Consider the following 27,909-nt stretch of genomic DNA (forward strand, 5'->3'; position numbering starts at 1 on the left):
TCAATTTTCATTGTTATTTTATTATTTTACAATATATTTCAAAAACTGCCATTATAGTTGCCTTGACTCTTCTGAGAGCCCTGGAATAAAGAAACACCTAGACACACACAAACGTCAGTTCAAAATATCAACTGTCCTGAACCATCACTACCAAATTGCTATAACTTTTAAATAAATGTGTGATAATGCAAAATAAAATGAAAAATGTGTTAAAATAGAAAGTAAACTTTGCTTTAATGGCTATAGAAAGGAGGTGGTTTTGTTGTTTTGTTTTCAACACATCCAATTCTGGCAGCAAGTAATAGTATGTGTTAGCCATGTGCCCTGAAAACTTCTGTTTTCTGCTTGTGCGTATCACTTGAATCAGAGACGAGACATGTAGAAAAATGCTCTAAATACCTTCAACACCCTCATTCCAGAAAGCCACAATGTTAATAAACTCAAAAGCTGTCATGGGCCATAGTATTTTACAATTATTTTTCCCTGGTAACACTGGCTGATTTCAACGAGAATGTGAGGAAGCCCTCCTGAGTCCAATCTCACTTCACATTCTTCAAGGAGCAAAACAGCAGCTCTACATGGTAATGGCGATACATTTCAGTTTCTTCCTGTTAGTTTTTAATGTTGACATGAAAACAGATTTAGCTTGATTTCTACAAAGAAAACATTAGCTGTCAAATATTTCAGGATCTTAAGAACACATCACATACATGTAATTCAGTCTACAAAAAAACCAAAAACATGTCTGTATTTATGTATCTTACCTTCACTGAAGTCTTTTTTTTTCCTGGCATGAAAAATAAGACTAAGTGACCAGTGCTGGCTTTCTTTCCCTATAAGCAACAATTTGGGTCTTTTTTCATTCAGTTTGGTGTAGTATTTTCTTAAAAACCACAAAAAGGCAATAAAAAGAAACATCTCTGGGAGAGGCATGTGCTAGGTGTTTATGTCTGAAGTCATTTGAGGCATTCAACTTTGTTTTCAAGTTTATCAGCTCTTTAAACTATTAGTTATTACTTTCTCGCCAGGTTGTGGTGGCGCGTGCCTTTAATCTCAGCAAGGCCAGCCTAGTCTACAGAGTGAGTTTCAAGACAGGGCTACACAGAGAAACCCTGTCTTGAAAAACCAGATTTAAAAAACAAAAAACAAACAAACAAACAAACAAACAAAAAACCTATTTTCTCTAGCAGGATACAGTGGCATCACAGGGTAAGGCTGCCCACAAGATCACAGTGGACTGAATTCTCAAGAGCCACCATAACCTAAGTGAGCAGGAATCAACAGAGCCATGCATGGTCACATTCAAATTCTCCCAAAAGCACTTTGTTGCTGTTCATGCCCCCACTGTCTTAACTGGCTTATGGGTAGCCTTGTTAAAATTATATCAAGTAAGATTGTACAGTTTTTGTAGTTTTTTTTAAGGTACTGCTATATTCAAATTAATATAATTCCATATGCAAAATGTCATTAATAATGTCCTTTCTATAAACATGGTTGGCAAAATAAAAAAGGCACAGAAGGGGGCTAACTAGGTATGTTTTCAACTTTCAGAGAAGGGTACCAAAGCATATGTCATGTATCATTCATGAAGAAAAGCTGCTAAAATAGTAATTCATGCACAACTTGAGCTATGCGAAACTTCTCTGCAGCAAGCTCCTGAGGCGAGAGGAGTTCTTCTAGTCGCATGCTCCATGGAAAACAGAGTACAAAGCTGCACATACATTTGGTTTAACAGTGGACCCATGTTTTTCAAAAAATAGTGAGGCAATTAAGCAAAGGAAAACAATACCAAAATACCTTCATAAACCATTCCACCTGCAGCCTCTGTCCTGTTTACCATTCGGTGAGGAAAATGTCCAATAAAATGTAAAATGCAGCATACGTAGTCATGTAATCTAGAGACTTCCCATGATAATCTATTGCGAATTGCACTTGACAGTTCACCACAACAATGGAAAGCTGGCCCCCTGGTGGTTTGCACAGTCCTTGAGCCCCAAACTGAAGTTGAAGTCACCAGTAAAATGATCTGGATAAAAAGTTTGCAGCTGTGCTCAACCAGCTGGCTCCACCTTCGGGGTGTGAGCCGACCCGGGACACTGCCTTGTCCTGTTCCTTTGTGGGACTCTCGTCCTCTGGTAGGTAGTCAGGCAGCTCTGTGTTTTCTTCCACTTCCACAGGGGCATCTTGGAATGGGACCAGCATCTGACACAGAGAAGCATGAAGAGCCATTACTAACCTAACATAACATGACACGATCCATGCCCTAAGTCACATCCTCATCTTAAGCGTCATCTTCATCTGGAGATTCTCAAAGGCTCTGTGTCTTCTAGTGTTTTCTTCTTGCAGGACAGTCTAAGAACTGAGCACGCCGTGCACACAGGAGACGGCAGCTGCAATCTATCGGGGTTCTAGGGCAGAAGTAGTAACCTGTGTCTAGACAGGCACTCTGAACTCGCAGAGTACCACAAAGCCGCTCATCTGGAAACCAAAGCTCACAGCTTACAGTCGGTCCCTCCTCCGCAACACAGATCTAGAGTGCACCATATTAACTTCTTCAGAGAATATGCTTTATTGTCTTGGATTCACAAAACTAGCTCAAGTTAGAAAGTACTGAAGAGCAATGTAAGGAACTGTCCTGTCCTTAACATATACAATCTGCATCACATCTCCACCGCGTTCAGAGATTCCATTAGCACATTCTGAACTTCACAAAAGATCTCTCTATACTGCTAAGACAGAAATCAAGATATACTACACCCTTATATTTCATAACTATTCCTCTAGGAATGTTATGAATCCACTAACCATAAAAAGGAATCAAGAGTCCCAGTCTGGTAGGAGTAAAATAAAATGCAAGCTTTACCTCTTCCCCACTTTCACTTTTCACAACTTGTTGGGCTTTCATGACCTTGGTTGATGCTATTGCTGACGCCAAAGCCTGGGATGAAAGGATAAAGGAACAATTCTGAATGAGGACTTGCTTGATTGTAACTTCACACACATTCAGTTGTTGAAAGTACTGACCTCTGCCTTCAAATCTGAACGGATTCGCACCACACATCTTTGAACAGCCATTTGAAAAGTAAAGCTAATAACACCTTTAATTTTTAACAAAGCCTCTTCACACAGATTTCTTCGAGACTGAAAAAGTAAAAAACAAACTGTTATTAAAATAGGTAGAGAAAATAAGTCAACTTGAGCCATACTGAACCATTCATTGGTGCCAATTCTGTCACTGTAAAAAGACCACAGAACCAATTACACAAACCTACATAGCAAAGCCTACTACACACAGGCTGTAAGGCATGGCCTGCTACACTAAGCTTCCACAACAGCTTATTCCACACCAGACATTGCAGGGAACTCAATATTGCGGTACTTGCTTGTCTACCTAAACATATCTAATCTTGCGGTGCCACAGTGACATGTGCGGTCCACGGCTGACAGAAGCATGGAACATTGTTACATGTTATTGCAAGGACTAGGATTAGATAGAAAAGGAAGAAAGTTACAACACAACAGTAATTCTTGGCATATTTCAAACTTCAATCTTAATATGTAGTGTTAATAACTGTCACCCAATGCATAACAAAGTACTCAAGAACAGAAAAGTAGAGGCCATCAGCCATTTTTGTTACGTTCTACTGAGACAGCCACATTCCTTTACAGATCCTCTGATATCAGTTTCATCTAAGGCAGAGTTGGCACAATTACGACAAAGACCATATGGAATACTAAAACATTCACTCCCTAGCCCTCTATTCTAGCCTAAAAATCTCTAGGCATAAGCTAGAATTAAAAGTATTCTGTGTTTGAATCACTGTTCCTTATAAATATTATGTCCTCCTTATTCACGGCATGCGATATCAAGCATTATCAATATTCTCTTCTGGTTGTCATTTTCCTCTGCTGGTACCCACATGGTCTCTGCTACTTTAAAGCAGGGTACTAATTATCCCGTTTCTAACTTCACCAAAACTTATTATATTTGTTTCCTCTTATCCCCACAGTCCAGTACCTGTAATTAAGAAACTGCTTTCTGCTTCGACTCTCAGGAGACATTCTAATCATCTCAGCTATATTTTGATTTTTTGGTCTTACTGTATACTGGGCTATACTTTTTTGTAAGTAGTTACTATGAGTGTGTGGTGTATATGGGAGAAGAGGGTGTATAAGCATGTATGTATTTATGTATGTATACCTAGGCATGCATGGAGTATATAAGGGACATAATAAGTATCCAGCTTTATCACTCTCTTATTCCTTTGTGACAAGACCTTTCACTTAACCTGGAGATAAGGTTTGTCAACCAGCAGGTTCCAGCAATCCTCTGTCTCTAGCCCCACAGTGCTGGGGTTCAGGCATCTGTGCAACCATGCCTGGCTTTGTACATGGGTTCTGGAGATTTCAATGCAGGTCCTCATGATTGCACACTGAGTATTCTTACCCACTGAGCTATCGGGTCCTCAGGACTGCACACTGAGGATTCTTACCCACTGAGCTATCGGGTCCTCAGGACTGCACACTGAGTATTCTTACCCACTGAGCTATCGGGTCCTCAGGACTGCACACTGAGGATTCTTACCCACTGAGCTATTGGGTCCTCAGGACTGCACACTGAGGATTCTTACCCACTGAGCTATCAGGTACTCAGGACTGCATACCAAGTACTCTTACCTACTGAACTAGCTCCCTAGCCCCCTTTGGATTTCTGTGTTAGCTTTAAAAAAGTAACTTATTCATAGTCAACAAAATGAACAAGACATACTAGAGATACTTTATGTATATTAAGGTATTCTATTTCATCAATTTTCATACAGCAGAAATTTTCTAGAAATTTTTTGGACTTTTGTAGCTGTTAACTTATTTGATCCTGTCACAGGTTAAGAAGAATGTAAAAGTGCCTTCCCCTAACACATACAGAGACAGACAGACAGAAAGACAGACAGACAGACAGACACACACACACACACACACACACACACACACACCCCTACTGAACCTTAAAAAAAAATAGAAAAAGCTTAGCTTTAAGGCCTTAAATAAACCAGCAGAAAAGGTTGTGGCGATCCTTAGAAAGTCTGCCTGGCATAGGTGAAGAGGTAAGTGGAGAAATACCAGTTTAAGTGTCCACCCCTTAGGGGGAAGAAGGAAGGGGAGTGGAGAAAAATACATAATGCAATAAAAACAATTAAAAAAGAGTAAAAGAAAAAAGTGTCTACCCCAGAATATGTAATATATAATTTCTCCTGAAATTATCTCAAACTCAAGTTGCATATACTAAATTAGGATTAAACAATTAAAATACAGACAAAATATTAATTTTTTAAAAAACCGGGGAAGCTTAGATACTGGAAACGTAACATCTCTGGTGAGCTCCCTATCGCAGAAGGTTTTCAAGGTCTAGCACAGCATGCTGGAACTAATATTGATCCTGGCTGTTAACCTGACTGGATTGAGAAGTGCCCACAGATTAGGATCGCCACAACCTTTTCTAGTGCTTGATGGAGCCCATTCTCTTTGGAGTAACACTTTGCTCGGCCTAGATATAGGGGAAAGACCTTGGTCCTGCCTCACAGTGCTATGGCAGACTTTACTGATTCCCCATGGGCAGGCTTACCCTCTCTCAGAGTGGATGCCCCCCCCCCTCCCGGGGGTGGAAGGAGAGGAAGGAGCAGGAGGAAGGGAAAGAGTGGGAACTGGGATTGATATGCAAAATGAGAAAAGAATGTTTTAAAATTTAAAAAGAATCTAAAAAGTTGGTTCTTAGTCCCAGCCCGTGGCACTCCTAAGGCAGAGGACTAGGCGTGCCTGAGTTCAAGGTCAACCTAGGCTATAAAGTGAGACCAGATCTCCAAACAAAGGAACAAAATTCAGAACCAGTGAACGTCACAGGGGGAAGAGTGCTTATCACTAAGCCTGATGCCCCAGTCTGCTTCTGAGGACCACATGGTGGAAGAAGAGAACCGCCTTCTGCAACTCGTCCACTGACCTCAACATGTGTGCCCCAACCAAGAAAAAATTAAAACGAAATAAAAAAAGGAAGAAAAAAATAACACTTGGTTCTTTGAAAAGATCGATGAAGTTAAAATACATTTACCTTCCAAGAAAAGCCAACTGCTACACTCAGGAATTAAGAGGGAAATATGATTGCCAACCTTACATACAGAAAAAGTTAGTAAAAGCTAAGGCTAAGTCTCCTCTACCTGGTCTTGGGATGAAAGTGTTTCAGATCTGGGAGTCTTTCCCAGATTTTACAATTTTATGTAAACTACACTTGCTAAACACCTCAAATTCAAAATTTATGAATTCTTAGCACTGGAGAGATGGCTCAGCAGTTTAGAGCAACTATTGCTCTTGCATAGGGCCCAGGCTCAATACTACTGGTAGATAGCTCAAAATCATTCATAAACTCCAGGGGATCCAGTGCCAGTCTCTAGTACACATATACACATGCAGGCAAAACAGCCATACACATGAAATAAAATCTAAAAATCTAAAGTGAAATTTTAAAATTAAAAATTGTTCAAACTCCAAACCTTTCTGAGTATCATACTGAAAATTTAAAAAAAAAAAAAAAACAAGTTTTGGATCTTAAAGCATTTCAAAATGTGCATTTTTGGATCAAGGACACAGCCTATATAAATACTATGAATAACTGCATGAAACATATTAAAGACCTCAACAAAATGTACACAATACAAAGACATAGACAGCCGAAACTTAATTAAAAAAAAGAAAAAGATGAATAGACAAGTAAAGAGATTCAATTAATGGTCAAAAAGCTGCCCACAAAGCAAAGTCCAAGGCCAATGACTTCATTGATAATTTCAACAAAATGTATAAAAAGGGGGCTGGAGAGATGGCTCAGAGTGCATCTACTCTAGCAGAGGACTCACCTTCAATATAAGCACCCACATAATTCAGAGAATTCAGCAATAAAAGACCACTTAAAACTGATCAAAGAACAAAGAGGAAATGAGCATTTCCCTCAAATATAAATCTGATACACAATAACCCCCAATCCAACCACTAACAAACTGACTAATACATTTCTAGAATGTTGCTCAACATTAGTTAGGAAAGTGTAAACCAAAACCATCAAGGAACACTTTCAACCCACTAGGACAGCTGGCAAATGGCAAGTGCTGATGAGCACGTGGAGAAACTGGTTGAAATATAGAACTGTATAGTCACAGTACACAATCTGACAGGTCATTAAAAATTAAACGTATAATTACCATATGCCTGAGCAATGCCACTAGGTAAATACCCAAGAGGATGTTAACATGTGCTTAAAAACAACAACAATAAATGTCTAAACATGCTCCTAGCAGGTTTCTAAGAGCCAAAGGTAGAAACAATCCACCTGTCTATCAGTTGATAAATGGATAAGCAAAGTACCACACATCCACAGATGGAATATATACAGAAGCGAGTGTGCTGATACATGCTACAACACCAATGAGCCCTCAGAAGTCATGCTAACCATAGATCCTTTCAATGCCTACAGGACCTAGTGGTATCTATCTCATGTCTGACATTAGAAGCTATACCTCGTATCTACTTAAATCATGCACAGCTTTAATTAGACCTGTCTGCTTCCTGCATGTCTATGGGTTCAGGTGTTTCACTGCATATTCTTTAGGCCTTCTATTAAGAACATGTACATTTAAAACTGCTATGTATGCTGATTAGCCCGTATCTTTAGCATAAGATGTCCCTTTTGTGAAGAGGGTAAAATTCTTTTGTTTTTTTTTGTTTTAAATATTTTATTTATTTTGTATACAATTGTCTGTCTGTGTGTATATCTGCAGGCCAGAAGAGAGCACCAGACCTCATTACAGATGGTTGTGAGCCACCATGTGGTTGCCGGGAATTGAACTCCGGACCTTTGGAAGAACAGGCAATGCTCTTAACCGCTGAGCCATCTCTCCAGCCTAAGAGGGTAAAATTCTAATATTGCAACTTTTCCTTAGAGAATGTTAGCAAGTGACTGTAAAGAAAGTAGTGATACAACTTCTCTTGCCATCTTATGAAGCACATCTTTAAATCTTACCGTATCATCGAGACCATCTATCTGCAAAACTACTGTTTTGGCACGTTTGTTTGTAGTTCCCAGGAAAAACTGAGCTTTCCTTCGACGTGAATTCACTTCATTAAAACTATCACCATCAGCCATACTGGAGGACTGAAGGATGTCATAGATTTCAGAGGCCAGAAGTTTTGTTTCTCCTGGCGTTGTAGTCCTTGAAAAGAAATGCATAGTCACTTTTGCTGATTCTGTAATTTTACTTCCCAACTTCGGTGAGTTTTGTTTATTTCATACTGCTATCTTTTCAATAAAAAAGCAACACCAGTGAGTCTCAGAACTGGGAGCATAGTTCAGATGGCAGAGCTCTTGCCTAGCAGGCTTGGAGCCCTGTATTTCCAGCAGCACACAAACAAGGGGCAGTGACTCTGCTGTAACAACAGCACTCAAGAGGTGGGGGCAAGAGGATCAGAAGCTCAAGGTCCTCCTTGACCACACAATCTTGAGATCAGTCTAATATAAGACTCTACTTTAAGGATGAAAAGGAAAAAATAAGGAAAGCATCAAGTCGGTATGATCTTCATGCAACTTTTCACACAGTCCAGGCTAACTTTCTCCACCTTACTGTGATGGTGTGAATGAAAATGGCCCCAACTGGCTCACATGGAGTAGCACAATTAGGTGTGGCCTTGTACGTCACTGGAAGCCGCTTTGAGGTTTCAACGGTTCAAGCCAGTCCCATTGTTACTCTCCCTTCCTTTAATCCCAACACTTAAGAGGCAGAGGCAGGTAGATCTGTGAGTTCTAGGACAGGCTCCAAAGCTACACAAAGAACCTCTGATTCAAAAAAACCATAAGAAAAAAAATGTAGAATTCTTAGCCATGATGATAATGGACTAAGTGTCTGAATTTGTAAGCAGCCCCAGATTTCCTTTAAGAGCTACTGTGGTCATGGTACCTCTTCACAGCAATAGAAACCCTAACTGAGACACTCATAATGAGTTACCATACCTGCATAGCCTGTAACAATCTCCTAACTTCATTTAAAACATGATTTATTGAGATTCAGAATATATCCTAGCACGGTACAAAAGCACATTTAATTAAAATCATTAAATAAGAAACCAAGTAAATAGATCAGGTTACCAAATTTCTCTGCTGCCACAACCGTTGCTCAAACCATCTCTTTTCTATCGATTCAGGTAGCCTATTTTTAAAGCTGAACTGAAGAGGCAGAGAGCTGCAATGCAGATATTTTTTGATGTCTGAAAAAAAATCTAATGAGATGGAAACTGCTGGCAAGCATATTAGCAATGCCATCTAAAGAAATATTAACAGAGCCAGGAAGACAGCTTCCCAGGGAACGCCTGTGCCATGCAAGAGTGAGAAATGGAGTTTGGATCCCCAGCCCCCATGGAAATGCCAGGCAGCATGAGAGTCTGCCTGTAATTCTATCATAATCAGGTAGCAACGAACTAGGGTGACTACATTAACACAGCATTCAAACACAGGTGCTTCCAATGCTTATTTTGGTGAACAGAAATGACTTTCCTCAAGCTTGAAAGGGGAGTTAGAACAAAAAAAAAATCAACACACAGGAAACTGGAAAGGGAATCTTCAAATATTGAGACCTACAGAAGCCAAATAAACTGCAACGTTTGATCGATCATTGTATCTCCACTACTAAAAAGGCTAAGGGACCAAATTAGAATGAGTATGTAATAAATGTTTTATTATTAGTGGAGCAATTACCATACTATTCTAAAAATGTATACTTTATTTAAAGGAAAAAGTTACTTTCAGAAACCATGTAGATACGCCACTTGGATTCACCTCAAAAAAAAAAAAGGCCTTTATGACAAAGAAGCCAGGAAGATCTGGCCCACCAGCACAGCAAATGCCTTTGGGCCCAATTCTCCTTCAAGCCTCTGAAGAGGCATGCACGCAGTCCTACAACCCAATGAGGTGGTTTAGCAGTCAAAGGCTTAAAGGTGCTTACTCAAGCTGTCCTCTAACCTCTATAGCCAGGCACACACCCAGGCAAATTTAAAAAGTAAAATTAACTAAATAAAGGACTGCTCTGCTACAGTCCCAGCCGCCAGCACAGCAGTTTTAGACCATCACAGACAAAGGGCAGGGATGCTCTTTCCAAGCAGCCCAGAAAGACGTCGTTTCTATTCAGGACAGGGCTGATCTAGATGGCATTCTGTCACGCTATCTGCTCCTTTCTTGTCGAAAGTGTACAGGAGCCTGGGGACTTTCTCTGCCCAGTCCTGTCCCAGCCTTCTTTATGTCTAAGACATTAATCCACATTTCTAACTTTACCTTAGATCACCTTCCCTAATGACCTGCCAAGATAATGTCTTCAATTTCTCTCAGTAACTTCACAGTGGTCTCCATACTTTTTGCCCGTCTATGTTTTCCACACACACACAAACACCTTACCACAAGTTTAAGAAATTACTTTATAGGTTAGGGGCATGCTACTTGAACACACTCTAAATTGTTAAAGTTCAAATGGAAAATGTATTTTTTCAACATTTTGGGTTTTTTAAATATTTTATTATTTTTATGTGTATATATGGTTTGTCTGTATGCATGTCTATGCACTACATACATGCAATACCCAAAGAGGCCAAAAGAGGGGCTCAGATCCCCAAAAACTGGCCTTCTGGATAGCTGTGAGTGACTGCGTGGGTGGTCCATGGGAAGAGCAGCCAGTGCCCTGAACCTCAGCCATCCCTGTTGTTTTAAGAAGCAGTCTCCAAGCCGGGCGGTGGTGGCACACGCCTTTAATCCCAGCACTCGGGAGGCAGAGGCAGGCGGATCTCTGTGAGTTCGAGACCAGCCTGGTCTACAAGAGCTAGTTCCAGGACAGGCTCCAAAACCACAGAGAAACCCTGTCTCGAAAAACCAAAAAAAAAAAAAAAAAAAGAAAAGAAAAAAAAGAAAAAAAAAGAAAAAGAAGCAGTCTCCAGAGTCCAAGCCGACTCTAGCTCCTGGCAGTCCTTCTGCCTCAGACTTTTGGGTGCTGGAATGTTGGCTCTCAACACTCCTTTTGTTTTGTTTTGAGACAGGGTTTCTCTGTGTAGCCCTGGATATCCTGGAACTCACTCTGTAGACGAGGTGGGCCTCACACTCATAGATTCACCTACTTCTCTGCCTCTGGACTGCTGGAATTAAAGGTGTGGCCACTGCCTCCTGGCTTTCACACTACTTTCAAATCTAATTTTCCACATCTTCTTTGCACCACTACTTAGTTTCAACTTCAGTAACTGTGCCTGTTGAAGGAATACACATGCCACTGATTTGTTGATGTATGTAAAAATCTAAGTTTCCACAAACTTTCAGTTTCCCAACAACCTCACCAAAAGAAACTCTGAATTTCCGAGACCATGATGAAGGGTCCTTTGAGTATCAAACAGATGGAAGTCGTAGGAACAGTGCTCCATGACATCACTACAGATGGAGTCACAGGGGCAGTGCTCCACGACATCACTACAGATGACATCACAGAAGCAGTGCTCCATGACATCACTACAGATTATTTACTATGATTAGCTGTCTCATTGCTCTGCTACCAAATCAATTCACTTACTTTATAAAGCTTCATTTAGTGTACAACTTTTTCTTTTTAAAAAATATTATAACCAATCACATACATACAAGGCTGGAATGTGGCTCAGCTGATAAAGTGCTTGACTGCATGCATGAAGCTCTGAGTTTTACCCCCTGCACCACAAAATCTAGGTATGGAGCACACACCTGCAATACCAGCACTCTAAGTAAAGGCAGGAAGATCAGTAGGTCAAGGTCATCCTTGGCCAAAGAGTAAGTTTAAGGCCAGCCTGAGCTATGTGAAGAGTATCTCAAAAGTAAAATAAACACACATAAACAGTATTCTTTTATTTCTAGGCAATGGCCTATGAGTAAGTGATACCTGAATTTTAAATCTTTATAGTATAAAGCACCAGTCAATGAACTAGAAAACACAGTGAGAAGGAAATGTTTGACAGATACTAAGAGCCATGAATATTCAGTTGTCTTGAAATTTGAACAAAAACCTCTGCTGCCCTGTTTCTGCCCCATCAGTTGCAAATATCTTAGGATTATCACTGTAATACAGGAGAGAGAAGCGAATTATTAAATACTTATTAATATCCCAAAATGAAAGGATAGATGTCAACATTTTAAATAAAATATAAACATATTTATAACGACTGTTAATAACCATGTTTATCAGTAAAAACAAAATTAACAGCCAAGCATAGTGTATACACTTTTAAACCTAGCAAGGAGGCAGAGGCAGGCAGATCTCTGAATTCAAGGCCAGCCTGGTGTAAAAAACAAATTCCAACACAGCCAGGGCTACACAGAAAACAAATATTCACTAGCAAAATATTTTTGGGTAAAAAACTTACAGAAGTCTATCTTTTGTTCATTAAAATTTCTAAATAATATTTGAAATTGAAAAAGAAAATAAAATTTCTATAAATGTGAGTCATCCCTTGGCTTACACAGACCCATTTTTCTTCTGCCTCAGAGAATACTGCCTGCCGTACTTACTTTTGTATGACATTCTGTAAGCTTAACATCATCCCCAACTCTCCCTTCATCTTTTCTCTGTTCGCACGGCATTCAGCCAAGTACCGGAGCGCCTGCAGCAGAAACAACAGTCAATTCACACATCCAGACTGCTTGAAACTATGGTCACTTACAATTCACTGGGAGAGGAAAAAAAAAATAAGTGTTTTTATTTTCAGCATCAATTGATTTTAAATTCTCCTTTAAATGTAACATTCAAAATAATCTCCTAGGAGCTGTGGTAACTGAATGTATCTTATGACATGAACATTCTGACCTTATCCACAAGGTCAAATTAGGTTGTTCCACTTTTATTTATCATTTCATCTTTACAAGATCACAAGGAGCTATATTCCATTTATTAATCTCAAAAAGTAATTCCAACAGCCATCATGTCCCTGATGCTTTCTACACATTAATTAAAGTAAACTGCTGGGGGACAAAGCATACAATGAACTTTATATAATGAACTGACTCCTGTTTTACTGTACTACACCTTTCCAATGTGTTGTAAATCAGAAAAACAAGTAAGCAAACAAACAAAAAAAAAAACAGGCAAAGCGGTGTACTCCCAACAAGTACACCAGGAAGGAAGCTGGGGTAGAAGGATTTTCTCTGAGTCAGAGGCTAGCCATGACTGCATAGTAAGTTTTAGGATAACCTGGGCTACAGAAGGAGACAATCTCAAAACACCAGAATAAATAAAATGAAAATTACAAGATGAACTAACAGTCACAGCTCTGTACTTAGGAGATAAGCTAACTTTCCCAGGTACTGTTCTCTTACAACAGGCACATTTCCCCACTATTCCCTCACATGCGGCTTCTTTGGGGTCGTCCGGCTATTGACCTTTACAGTAAATGCTATCATCTCAATCTACCTATTTTTCAGGTTTCTACTGGGTCTTCTGCCTTTCAAGTAAAAGTGCTGAGTCTATTAAAAATGTGTCAGCTATTAAGGCCACCAACTCAAGCACCTGTTTCTCTTCCTGTGATTATAAAGCTGTGACTTCTGCTTCCCTTAATGAAGGTTTACCTGATGTGCAAATTGCCCTTCCCTGTACTTTTGTCCTTAGGAAAAAGGGACGAGGCAGGTCCTGGAGACCCTTTCCTCACTGCACAGATAGCGGCAGTCTAGACGGTAGCACTCAGAGGAACTCAAATGGGCGTGGTGGTTTTTGAGTCTGTGAGGCAGACATCATACTGAGGAAGACACAGCAGTCATACTTGCAGAGAAGAGGCACACAGTAGTGTCCAAACAGTAAGAATTCCAAAGATCTACAGAGGGGGCCAGAGAGTCTGTGTTTGAGTGGCAATCTGCACATGCAAAGCGTGAAAGGCCACATGGTAAGGGAATACCATCACCAGAAACGGAGCTTAGGATGAGGTGGGAATAGTTTGGGATGGCATCTGCCAGAGGAACAAAGACCTCACCACCCATGAGGCATCAGGGTGAATGCCTAGATGTGTTTACCGTGGCAACGGAGGCAGCACAGATTGTACTAACAAAGCCGAAAGCAATCTTGAAAAATCAAATTGGTCCCAAGTTACCTAAAAGCAACACTGAAAAAAGTTCAACAGCATTTATAGAAATATTTTCTTCTCTTTTTAAAGTTTTTGAGACAGGGTTTCTCTGTATAGCTCTGGCTGTCCTGGAACTCACTCTGTAGACCAGGCTGGTCAAACTCAGAATCATCTGCCTCAGCTTCCTAAGTGCTAGATTAAAGGTTTACCACCATGCCTAACTTAAAACAATTTTCAAAAACCTGACACATTAAAAGACTTTAATACCTGGCATAGGGAGAAAATCACCAGATCAGAAAAGATGCAGGTAAATGTAACCTATATCCAGAATAGTTAAGCAAAAAGTAACCAAAAGATACAAATCAAGGTAAAATAGAGATTATGAATTACAAAAACATCAAAAACAACTATTCTAGTACGTTTCATGTTTGAGGGTGAGGATTAGAGAAATGGAAGTCATTAAGCAGGCAGACAACCTCTACAGGTCAAAACGTGAAATGAAAACAGTTTAGAAAACACAGTAACGAGCAGTGGACTCTAAAATACAGAAACTAGCCAAAATGAAGTGCAGAAAGGAAGAAAAGGGATTAAATACAGGGGCATAAAGGCTCAGTGTAGCAGTGCCAACAGGACAATACATGCTAACGTTATATGGACATGAAGAATGGGAAGGAGGGAGACTTTCAGCAAAAATTAAAAATAAAAACCTATGAAAAAATAGTGGATGAAAATTTCCTAAACCTCAGAAGATTTAAATCCAGGGACTCAAGAAATTCAACAAATTACAAATAAAATAACAATAAAAAGAAAATATACCTCAAAAATCTAAAATATATATATCAGGCATTTCCTGAAAAACAGTAATGAGTTCACAGATGAAGTCACAAAAGTCATTTAGGGTTCCAAGATGACTCAGCAAATAAGACAATTCGAGTCATGGAAGCCAGATGACCTGAGTTCAATCCCAACTTAAGTTTAATTCCTGTCCTGAGGTCAGTTCCCAGAGTATACAGTAGGAGAAAATCCATCCTAGAAAACTGGTCTCTGACCTCCACAGGTGAGCAATGACACATGTGTATGCACACACAAATAAAGTGTTCAAATAAGTATAACACTTTCTTATTAGAAATCATATACGCTGGCAGCCTGATACAGTCAGCGGCTTACTCCTGTTTCCCCAGTATCGAGAGGCTGATTGACGTGAGCTCAGGCAAGCCTGATTTACATAGCAAGTTCCAAGCCAGCCCTAGACTACAAGAGTGAGACCTTATTGGGGGGGGGGGAGGGAAAGAGAACATATAATCCAGGAGACACACAGCAGCAATAATTTTTAAGTAGAGGAAGATAATAGCAAACACTGCAAATGTTAAAAAGAAAGAAAGAAGGAGGGAGGGAGGGAGGGAGGGAGGGAGGGAAAGGGGAGGAGAGGGGAGGGGAGGGGAGGGGAGGGGAGGGGAGGGGAGGGAAGAGAAAAAAGAAAAAGAATTCCTCGGGCAGACAGGAAAGAAAAGGAGGCTAGTACACGTTAGTCTATGTTTGGGAATGAAGACCACTGGAAACGATGAAGATGAGAACAAAGACATTTGAAACTGAACATGGATGCACACACCTTCAATTCTAACTCAGAGAAACAAACAAGGGGGGTTAACAGCTGAAGGCAACACCGGGTATGGCAGTGCACACCTTTAATCCCAGCACTCTGAAGACAGAGGAAGAAGGCAGATCTCTGTGAGTTTAAGGCCAACCTGGTCTACAGAGTAAAGTCCAGGCCAGCCAGGGTGATATGAGACCCTTTCTCAAAACAAAACCAGAATTGGAGACAAGCCTTCACTACAGGGCAACAGCACTCCAAAAAATCCTCCAAACTCTCAAGTGACAGCTGGTTGTGGTAGCACATGCCTGTAATTCCAGCATTTGAGAGGCAGAGGCAGGCAGGACTCTTGTGAGTTCAAAACCAGCCTTATACAATGAGTGCCAACAGCCACGGCTATCTAGTGAGATCCTGTCACAGACAAAACAAACTGAATTTTTAAAAATTCAATATATTTTAAAGCTGAGTGCTGGGAAGTTAGCCAGGTGCTTGCTTAGCATATATGAAGTTCTGTTAATCCTGAGTATCACACACAAAGACTGAGAGCATACTGCTTAAAGCAATGTAGGTATATATACATAACAAAGATGGGAGAAAAGAAGGGGACATACATAAAGCATACGATAAAAGTGGACAAATAGGTCTGAAATGCATCTTATCAAACTGGGAGTGACCACTGAACTAAAATAACGTTCTGAAATTACCTTATGAAAGGGGAACTATTAAAATGCATACCTGTTTCTCATCCTTATTAGAACCGCAATCTACTGGCCTCTAGGTTTTCATTAGCTCGCGCCTTCTATCTCCGCTCCCTCACTACTCAGGCTGGCACCTATGATCTCACCACTTTAACCACTCTTGCCATGATCCTATTCTAACTTCCTTGCAGTCATTCTGTCCAACTTACCTGGCCAAGTACCAACCCTAGACAAATCCCTCAGAGCCTTAGCAAGCCTGAAGTGGGAAGAAAAGTAGTTTAATAATCCAGTCATAGGATCATATCAATCCAATACTACTACACTAGGCAGTTCTCAGCACTGCCGAGCAATTTTACCCTCCCCACAGTAAACAGCCTTTCCTAGTTTCTATACTTAGAAAATCCGCCTACAAAAAAATTACCTACTCAAGTCAGATGTGATAGTGCCATACCTGCAATCCCAAACTAAGGGAGATGAGACAGGACAGGTGATATATAGTAGGAGATTCTATTTCCAAAACAACAAAATAAAACACACAAAAAATGCTGATGTGGTTTGAATCTGGAATATCCCCCAGCAAAGGGTCATGTTTTGAAGAGTTGATCTGGTTTGAAGCACCATTTTGAAGACTGTGGATCCTTTAAGGAAGGTCTAGCTGGATCACTGCGGGGGGGGGGGGGGGGGGCTTTTGAAGGTTATACCCATCCCTGGCTGGCATTCATTCAGTTGTTTGACTGTGCCGTAAGGCGTCTACCACGTATTCTCACCACCACGAACTCATGAGCTGAGCTGCTCTTGCCAAGCCTTCCCCAGCATGAACTAAGTCCCCTTGCAAACACCAGTCAAAGGACACCTCTCCCTCTTCTGCTGTTTATGCCAGTTTTTTTATCAAAGGAACATCTCACAGCACACAGGCTGACCTTTAACTCCTCATCTTCCTGCCTGTCTTTTGAGCTAATAGAAATACTGGGACACACATAGAAAGTATGTGTGGTGACTCCCATGTACCCATCATCCAGCTTCAATAAGCGACAATCTGGTCCATAATCCTAACTGAACAGTAGAGAACATCTCATCTGTAGATATTTTACTACATCTCTAAGAAATTAGTTTGGTGTTTTTATTTGTTGTTCTGGTTTTAAAACAGGATACCACCATGTATATCTGGCCAACTTGGACCTCACTATGTAGACCATGAGGGACTTGTACTCAAGAGATCCACCTGCCTCTGCCTCCCAGTGCTAGGATTAAAGGTGGTGACACCATGCTCAGGAAGAAATTAGTTTTAGATTATCTTAATACTATTACAAAATTCTACACAAATGACCTTTTTAAAAAAGTAATGACCTTCAAGTCTTAACACATTTTCACTTTCTAGCTAATAACACTTCGACAGCAAGGCATTTTTTGTTTTGCTCTGACAGAATCTCACTATATAGTGCTAACTGATCTGGAACTCACTACTGTAGATCATGCTGGTCTCAAACTCACAGAGATAAGCCTGCCTCTGCCTTTCAGGTACCAGGATTAGTGTGTGTCACCACACCTGATGGCATTAACCATCATACATGAAGCATTACATTTTTAATTTAATTTTTATATTAGTTATTTTGTATGCATGCCCCTGCACCACAGCACAATGTCTGGAAGTCACAAAACAGGAGATACAGAAGTTGGTTCTCTCCTCACAACATGTGGGTTCCAGGCATCAATTCAGGTCATCAGGCTTGGTGGCAAACACTTTTACCTGCCACCAAGCCTTCTCATTGGTCAAATGACTTTAAATTTTTTTAAATTGTTTTATTTTACTTATACGGGTATTTTGCTTCCCTGTATGCCTGTGTACCACAAACTAAGGTACCCTGCAGAGCAGTCTGAGCTCCTAACCGCTGAGTCATCTCAGCAGCCTTCACAGTGACGTTTAGTGTCGTCTACTGAATACTGCACATTCACTTCCAGTCACTCAGAAGGTGAGGATGATGAATGTGTTCAAATCAGGATAGAAGTCAGGTCTACGGATAACGTCTGACTGACACGTCCCTTCAAACGTGTGACAGTCACTTCCATCGCTGCTCTCTCCTCCACTCCAGCTGCCTTTCTTTTCTAAACGAAGTGCTACTGAAGGGCCCAGATTTTACCTGTCACACAGAAATTCCTCCATTCTGGATCTGTCTGATGGTCTTGTTGCTCTTTAACATATTTCTCTACCCTCCACATTTCTCATAAACCCTTTTGAATCATTAGCTTTGATCCTGTTTATTTTCTTTCCTTTCTGTCCTCCTTACCATACATTAAAATAAGTGTTATGTCCATCAACTAGTGGAGGGATAAACAAAATGGTGTTTGAGATATTACCCAGACATGGAAAGAAACAAAGCCCTGAAACATGTGGAGGTATATCTGTTCAACATAATATAAATGAGGCCAACGTCACGAACATTACCTATTATATGACTGTATCTACAGGAAAACTCCATAGGTAATTTTGCAGAGTAGCAAATACACAGTCCAGTACTGCCTACACAAGGGGGGAAGAAGAGGTGACCAGTACAGCACTCTCTGAGGTGATAAAAAGGTCCGAAAGTAATCCCAACACCTGAGAGGCTGACTCAACAGGGTCTCAAGATCCAGGTAGGTCTTAGAAACATTAACAAGACTATGCCTCAAAACAATTTAACAAAATTAAAACATTCTAAAATTGACTAAAGAGATGGCTGTACCACTCTGTGAATAAAAGTCACTCAACTATATACTTTAAATGCATGAACTTTATGAAGGTATAGGAATTACATCTTTAAAAGCTGTTATGAACCAGATGGGGTTCTGTCCATCTGTAATCCCAGTACTTGGGAAGATGGGCCAGGATAAGTGAGTTCTAGGTTAGCCTGCGATACAAAGTGAAATCCTGTCTCCATCTCCCTCTTCACAAAAAAAAGCTGTTATGAAATTAAAAATAAAAAATAGTATCTTTTGGGTGATGGATGTAGTTTAGTATGGCATGTACTTAGCATTCATGACACCCTGATTTCAATTCCTTGTACTAAAAAGTACCTTTCTAACTCCAGTTCTCTCAAGTGATGGGCTAGGGGACATAGACCAGTAACAGGACTTGATTAACATGCATCAAACAAATGTGGGAGGGCAGTAATGATCTAGGTGTGGTGGTATATGTCTACAGTCAAAAGATGACCTGAGTCCAAGAGCTGGAGAACAGCCTGGTCAACACAGCAATATCCCACATCAAAAAGAAAACACAAATAATAGATCATCATGTTAATTAAAAATACCGAGTACCAGAACATTTTATTTACATGTTACATAGTTACCATTTACATTAAAGAACCAAATCAACATGTGGCTATTTATGTTAAGAACTACATGTCATAATTTCCATATTTTTATATGCCAAAATAAAGACTGCATGATCTAACAATGTCCTTTAGTCTTTTACCATGTTATCAAAGGTGTTTGAAAATTCTTACTCGCAAAATTAAAGCACCGAGACTGAAAATATTAAAAGCAACTTACAAGCAAAGCTGAGTGAACAACAGGGGGGTTGGGATGGTCCATAAATAAAATAAGGCCAGGCAGACATCCCTGATCCTGGACGATGGCTCTTCTATTTAGTGGATCTGCTGCTAAATCCCGTAGCTGGTTAACTACCGACAGAGCATCAGGCTCTTCATTCATAGTAGAAGATGAATTCATCTTCTATGACATGCACATGAATAAAATCTTCTTAAATTCTGTAAAAAAGAAAAAGCACGGTTAACAAAATTAGTTCTAGTCTGCCAAGGTGACTCGGATCCCATCTGCTTAGACTTGTACTTGCTGAGGCGGGGTCTCACACAGTCCAGACTGGTCTCAGACTACCTATGTTGCTGAGGATGTCCTTATACTCCTGATCCTCCTGCCTCTACTTCTCAAAAGCTAGGGTTACAAGCATGCGCCAACTATGCCCAGCTATGGTGCTTTTAAAGTAACTGCATTATAATATCTTTAGAAGGAAGCAGATGAATCTAAATCACACACAAAAATAAGAACTGGCAATTCCAGAGTTTGTGAAAAATAAAATGAACATAAGCTGAAGGAAGAAATCAAGTTATTTATATATGCAAAAGAACATATGTCATCCTCAATATTCCAATAAATCTCATTTTAGCAATACATATTTTAACACTATGGTTCCAATAAACAAGGTCTTTATGTAGAAGCTTGTAACCTTTGCTCTCCTTTTCAAACTGTAACACTGCCAGGACTTTTCCTTTCCTGAAACATTTCTAGGCTAAAACAAGTGCCTCAAGGGAAGTGGTGAGCTGACAGCTTGGGTTTTCATTGCTCGTCTATGGGGAGGGGTTGGGAGACACAGCAAACTATCTACAAAAGACAAAATCTCCAAGGGAAAAGGGAGCACCAAAAGACGTCCTTGCCAGACACGGTGGCACACCTGTGGTCCATGCGACCTTGTAGACTGCAGCAGAAGATAAGGAGTTCAGGATCACCGGGGTGACTTACTAAGACTCTGTCAAAACAAAAATTTTACTCAAGCAACTAGCTAAATGGTAGACCAATGCCTAGTATACATTACTTAGTTCCTGAGTTCAATCCCAAGATCAGGGAAGAAAATTAAAAAGGGCTTCTCTACAAGAAACCAAGAGCCCATTTTGTATGACCTGTCTGTGCCTCAATCAAGAAGACTGGAGGACCATCATGCAGCTGGATTCATCTCTGTATCTGCCACCTCCTGATGTCTAACAGAAACATATCGAGAAGAGGGGACAGAATATGAAGTGCAACAGTCAGACAAGTTAAATGTCTGCTCCAAGTCGCCATGTCTCTCAGTACAGACTGGGGGGGAGATCTTACTTATTAGTATTGTGTTTCTCAGCAGTCTTTCTACTTTCCAAACCCTCCTTCCAAACTCAGCATATTTTTTTCTCCATATAAGTAACCAGCATATCTGGGTTTGGTAGGTCACACCTATAATCTCAACACACGGCTTCAGGAAGGCGGGAGGATCATGAGTTCATGAGTTCAAGGCATAGGTTACAGGCAAGTCTCTGCCTTAAAAAACAGAGCATTTGTGAAAACCTAATGTACAGGTCATGTAAAAGACAAAGAAACAAACATTAAGAAGCAAGTTTTGCCCGGGCGGTGGTTGAGCACGCCTTTAATACCAGCACTTGGGGGACAGAGGCAGGCCGATCTCTGTGAGTTCGAGGCCAGCCTGGCCTACAAAGAGAGTTCCAGGAGAGGTTCCAAAGTTACAGAGAAACCCTGTCTCGAAAGGAAGGAAGGAAGGAAGGAAGGAAGGAAGGAAGGAAGGATTGATTTTAAAATCTATACCATCAATCAATAAGAGTTTCCATTACATTTCTTATTCTGAAGAACATACAAGTGTTAACTTGCATAAATGGATAAAGTCTTAAAAGTCCAGAAAAGTTTACTGAAGTTATTTTGTGGGAAAAGGCAACAAAGTAGCACATACAGACATGTACAGAGATAGAGAGGTAAGTGTGTCCCAGCCAGGAGCTCATGCCTGTGGCCCCAGGCCTCTAGAGGCTGAGGCAAAGGTCAGCCGCACTGAGGACAGCACGACCCTGACTCACAAAAGGTCCTTCCTAACACTAGCATGTGGATAGAACACTGACTTGAGTTCTATCCGCCTCTGCAAAAGATACACCTCCAGGTTCTTCGTGCATTCAAGAGGTCTCCCAGTCATAGCAGACCGAGGTTTGGTCCTTAAATGACTGGAGAGATGGCCCAGCAGATGAGTGCTCCCTGCTGTTCAAGAGAACAGAATGAGTTCCCAGCACCTACACCAGGAGGTTCACAACAGCAAGGAACCTCAGCTCCAGGGCATCCAGTGCCTCTCCTGTCCTCAAAAGGCACCCCCACACATGTGGCATACACTCACATACATACAGGCACACACACACATGCACATTAATAAAATCTTTTTTAAAAAGCTATAATGTCATGGAAACCCTTTGCACTCTGTGTCAATGTGCACAACTATAAAATGAGGCTGACAACACAAACTATAAAACATCATACCGTATAAATAAAATGACAATGCATACATACAAAGAGCTTTGTCTACGCCTTCCACATATTACATGTTCAATAAAAGGTAGTTTTCAGTAAAAACTGATAAAAACTGGTAAGATTATTCAATAAAAAGTGTTAGAGTAACTACTTAGCAATGTTATTAAAACCAGTAATGGTCTTTAACTTACACCATATTTGAAAAGAAAAAAATATATATATAATACATTAATGATTTTAATATCCAAGCAAATACAAAGAACTCAAGGAAAAGACTTTATAACAATAAAACCTTTATCAAGTAATTATCTTAGAATCAAAATATTATGGTTATTTTTGCCACTCTGAAAGTCAGGATAAAAGGCGGCACTGGATCGAGCACATGATAAACTACCAGGTTTAGGACTGGTGGTTTCTCAGTCATTCCATCAGCATCTGAGCAGCCCTGCTTATAAATACAGCTTACCCAAGGGTTTGTACTGTCAGTGGCACAGGCTCAAGCAACCTGCAGGAAGAACCAAATACTCAACCATGCATGGTGGTCCATGCCTGCAAACCCTGCACTTGAGAGAGTTGAGAGGCAGGGGAAAGTGGTTCAAAGTCATCCTCAAGATATATAATATAGCAAGTGAGGTCAGCCTTTGCTATCTGAGATACTGTATTGGAAAACAGAAACAAAACCACACATCAGTTAGACTTGCTACCAAACTTGACAACTAAGTCCTACCTCTGGGACCCAGACAGTAGAACAAAGAACCTACTCCCACATCTTGCCCTCTGATTTCCACCCTTGGCACACTGTGACATGTGTGTCAATACATACCTAAACCTGCATACAGTAAATAAATGCATGTTAACACACACACAACAAAAACAAAAACAAACACTACTTTGGCTTTTTCACAGAACCCAGGCTGTCCTTGAGACTATAGAGTTCTAGAAATTTTGGTCTGGTTTTTCAAGCCAGGGTTTCTCTGTGTAACAGCCATAGCTGTCCTGGAACTAGCTCTTGTAGCCTCGAACTCAGAGATCCACCCGCCTCTCCCTCCGGAGCACTGGGACTTAGAGTTCTGTTTTTATCTGCCACCCTTGGATAACTACTCAATGGATATTATCCCTTAAATGTTGTACATAATCTTCCTGATCCTTTGGAATGTCCTGAAGTCAAAATATCCTAAAAGTCCCACCTTCAAACCCTAGTGAGAAAGGCTCAAACTAAAGTCTGTCTAGGAAGAGTCAGGAATATCAGGCAGTGACAAACCCAACCGCAATGAGCAGAGCTGTGGTCAAGGGCATGGCAACTACAACTTTAAATGAGGCCAGAAAAAGCAGGCTGGAGCTCGGATTTGCCCTCCAAATTACAGGTTTGATGTAAAACTTCAGGGCAGAGTTATTCAATGCCAAAAGTTCACCTTATTTTAATATCTTGACAACATCAGATTATAGACACCCCTTTCTAACTATGTCATCTGAATCTTTTAAAATAATCAATATTTCTGTAGACTGCTGAGTTCACAAAAGCAATTTTTATTTTATTTTAATTTTGAGATATCTCATTGACCAGCCCAAAGTAGGCACCCCCTTGCTAAAGCCCTCAGTGCTGAGATGGCAAGACTGTCAAAACAATGATGTCATAAGAGTTACACTGGGCTTAAGAAGGTGGAAACAAGCTTGGGGATAAAAGGGTACTTGTCTAGCATTTGCAAGGCAGTGCCACATATACATACAAAGAAGGGAAAACAGGAAGGGGAGAAGGAAGGGAAGGAGGAGGAGTAAGAGGAGGAGGAAAAACACATTCTTCTCTCTGCTTCTGAAGTACTAGGGTTATGCTGCCTGGCTTAAACGTTAGAACTGGGGGATGACGAGATGGCTAAGCAGTTAAGTGCACATACTGCTCCTGCAGAGGACCCAAGTTCAGCTCCAAACATTCATGATTGGTAGCTCACAGCCACCTGTAACTTCAGTTCCAGGGTACTCTGTCCTCCATGGGCACTTGCACTTACGTACACATACCCACACTCATAGAAATAAAAACAAATCTTTTATTAAATTAAAGTTTTAAACACAACCTTTTTTACTGAATATACTCAGTATGTTTTTTTTTTTTGTTACCTATCAAGTAAACTTAAATCGTATAATGAAGATATTGGCCTTCACAAGCTGGAAAAATGGTTGTAAGTGATTATTGAGGGATTCACTCCACAATTCCTCCATTTAGAATTTAGTTGACCTCAAAATAAACAGAGGAAGGGAATGAATGAGAGCAACATATAGTGACATATGAAGATGCCATTATGAAATCCATTACTTCACATGCTAATGTAAGACAGTTTTTTAAATTCATTGGTGGTACACTAAAAATAACTTTAGGGCTGATGATGGTTCAGTTTATAGTGTCTGCTGTGCAAGCATGAAAACTGCGTTTGCATTCCCATCACCAAATGTAGAAGCAGGGTAACGCAGTGCATGTACGTAATCCTAGCTGCAGAAGTGGAGACAGGTGGATACCTGGAGGTTCGGTGACAGACCTATCACAAAGAGTAAAGTAGAGGAAGACTTACAAGACACCTGATATTGATCTTTGGCATCCGCATATGTGCACAGACACATACACACATCCTTATGCACGCACCCACTTGAAAACACACACACACACTTGGGGAGATGACTCAGTGGATAAAGGGATGAATGAGCAAGCCCAAGAACCTCCATTTGAATCTCAAGCACCAATGTAAAACAAGACAAACAAACAAACAAAACCCATGCACAGTGGCATACGCTGGTCATTCCAGGGCTGAGGCTGCAGAGAGCCCTGGAACTCACACATCAGCCAAATCAATGAGCCTCCGGGTTCAGCAAAAGACCCTGCTTCCAAAACTAAGGTAGTAAGAGATAGAGGAAGATACTCAAAGTTAACCTCCACAGGCATTCACACACACACAATATACATGCACATATACACAACACACACATACAGTGCACACATACCCAAACAAGTACACAGCACCCACAAAAAGAATTTAAAATAACTGAAATCCTGATCGGAGCAAGTTTATAGTAGATAATGAACCACAATAAAGATTGAAACAAACAAAATCCTTCCCTTACTTTCTACAGTAAATACCACACTAGGTCAAATGCAAATATGTTTGCTCATTTGTTTGCTGATTGTATTTTCATCCAAAGCATTAATGGCAAGCACAGACCTGGACAATTTCTTGCTGGGCAGTGGATGAGCACGCCTTTAACCCCAGCACTCAGCAGGCAGAAGCAGGTGCATCTCTGTGAGTTTGAGGCCAGCCTGGTCTACAGAGCTAGTTCCAGGACAGTCAAGGCTACATTGAGAAACCCTGTCTCGAAAAAAAACAAAAAATAAATAAATAAAAATAAAAAAAGATTCTTTGAGTGTCTCCAAAACGTCAGTAGATAGTTTTGAAGGCAAGACCTAAGCTCAAGCACGTCAAATGATTTCTGGTGCAGAGAGTAGCCTGAAACTATACTGGTACATATATGTGAATGCCTCGAAACAAAGTACTGAAGTAGGGCTGGAGAGACGCTCAGCAATTAGAACACAGGCTGAACTTCCAGAAGTCCAGGTTCAATTCCCAGCACTTAGACAGCAGCTTACAACTGCAAATCCAGTTCTAGGGTATCCAATGCCCTCTTCCGGTACCAGGCATGCACACTGTGCACAGACATACATGCAGGCAAAGCAATCACTGAAAAAAATTTTTTTTAATTCTTAAGAGAACACTGAAAACTAAAACTCTCCAAGACACTAATTATTGAGCCGTGGGATACTGTGAATCTGGCTGTTTGTTTCAGCTTTATTATTAAATTACCAAAATGAATAAGCTGGAAAAAACCCTTCCTTCCAAACAAAGAAAGTTACTAGAAGGTCTTCATGGCAAATGAAGAAAAGCGGAGAAAACAGGGGTGCGCCTTACACAGGACAGCTCCAGCAACTGTGTGTGAATAAACGGAAGGGTTTTAACCGTCAGCAGTAAATTAACATGTCTGTAGTCTTAGTTTGCTCTTTTACCTTTAAAGTCAGCACCTGATGGCTTACGAGACAATTTGGAAATACCGTAACTAATGATGCCTATTTTAAGATTTGGAGTTAAGTTAAAACTGTTGAGAGGCATATTTCATTTTTGAAAAAGAAAAGCCAGTCTTGCAAAATGACAAAACTGAAAAAACTGTGTCCTTGCCTGTCTGTATCTCAGTCTCAGAAGGCATATAATGTATGCCTTTACCTTTTCTTCTCCTTACTTAGTCCTGGTTGGCCTATATAAATGAGACTCGCCTAGAACTAACAATGATCTGTATGCCACTACCTCCCGAACACCAGGATTAAAGGCATACAGCATCACTACCCAGCCTATTTTCTCTTCCTTGGTTCTATCTGGACAAACACAGTCCTCAAACTTTAATGTGCACTGCAATCACCTAAGGAATCTTGTTAAAACGCCAAGTTCAAGCGCAGTGAGTGCAATGGGGTCTGGGAATCTGAGATGTCCAACCAGCTTCCAGATGAGGGCTATGCCGCTGACAGGCAGGCAGTCTTAGGAGCACGGGGCATGTGAGACATCTGTACTTGGGCAGATGTCGGTCGGATAGGTTCTTCTCTTCCTTCAGCCAAGAAATCACCACTTAATTCATAGACGTATTTAGCTCTCATGTGCTGACAGCTGTGGCGGGTAGAAACCTAGCCTAAGTCCTTAAGGAATTAAGTGAGGTTGAAAAGCCAACACCGCCACCAAACACTGAGATCCGATCTGGCTTCTCCTTGCGATTAACTAACTGTAACTCTCTGGGAATTGAGTTACCTCCTCCAAGCCTCAGTTTCTTCATATAACAGTCTTGAGTGAGTTTCAGAGTGACAGGAAATAAGAACACAAGACAGGAAAAATTTCGGGCAAGCAAGCAAGCACAGAACAACTGACCCAAGCGGGGCCTTCGACTGCAAGCGCTGGCACGAAAGGAGCCGCTAACTGAGCGAATGCCCACCACCTGTAGACACGGGTGTCTCTTGAATGAAGGCCTGCGCGCTAAGACTGGCGGGTGGACGGGATTTACAGATAGCACGCCGACAAGACGAAGCAAAAGCAAAGAGGCAGACGACACCCGCTACCCGTAAGGCAGGCTGGCTGGTCAAAGTCGGAGGCGGGGAGGAGAGCGAGCGTCCCGCGGGATGCTGGCAGGAGGCGAGCGCAGCGGCGGGCCCGCGGTGCGGCGGCCGCCTCCCGGCCCCAGCCTGCCCCCGGCTCACGTACCCTGCAGAGCTCCGGGCGTCCGGAGCCAGCCGCAGCATCAGAGCCGCACCCACGAGGGCGCACGACCGGCGGCGCGGCAAGCCCTAGCCGGGGCCTGACTCAAAGAACCACAGGCTTGTGCCGCCGGCGGAGGAGGATCAGCAGGCTCCGCGGTGAC

The 27,909-nt window shown here is 41.1% G+C and overlaps 1 protein-coding gene across 1 annotated transcript; it reads right to left on the reverse strand.

Annotated features, from left to right (window-relative positions):
• Nucleotides 1-27,909, reverse strand: Armc1 (armadillo repeat containing 1). The gene is made up of 7 exons (XM_041667756.1): nt 27,753-27,909; nt 19,957-20,174; nt 12,599-12,690; nt 8,060-8,249; nt 3,025-3,141; nt 2,864-2,938; nt 1-2,202 (listed from the first exon to the last, which is right to left on the reverse strand). The coding sequence occupies exons 2-7, from the start codon at nt 20,134-20,136 to the stop codon at nt 2,011-2,013; spliced, it is 846 nt and encodes a 281-aa protein (XP_041523690.1). The 5' UTR covers nt 20,137-20,174; nt 27,753-27,909; the 3' UTR covers nt 1-2,010.

The sequence above is a fragment of the Microtus oregoni genome, unplaced genomic scaffold, assembly GCF_018167655.1.
Source record: "Microtus oregoni isolate MIOR12 unplaced genomic scaffold, Mior012 000017F_ref0000208, whole genome shotgun sequence".
Lineage (NCBI taxonomy): Eukaryota > Metazoa > Chordata > Mammalia > Rodentia > Cricetidae > Microtus > Microtus oregoni.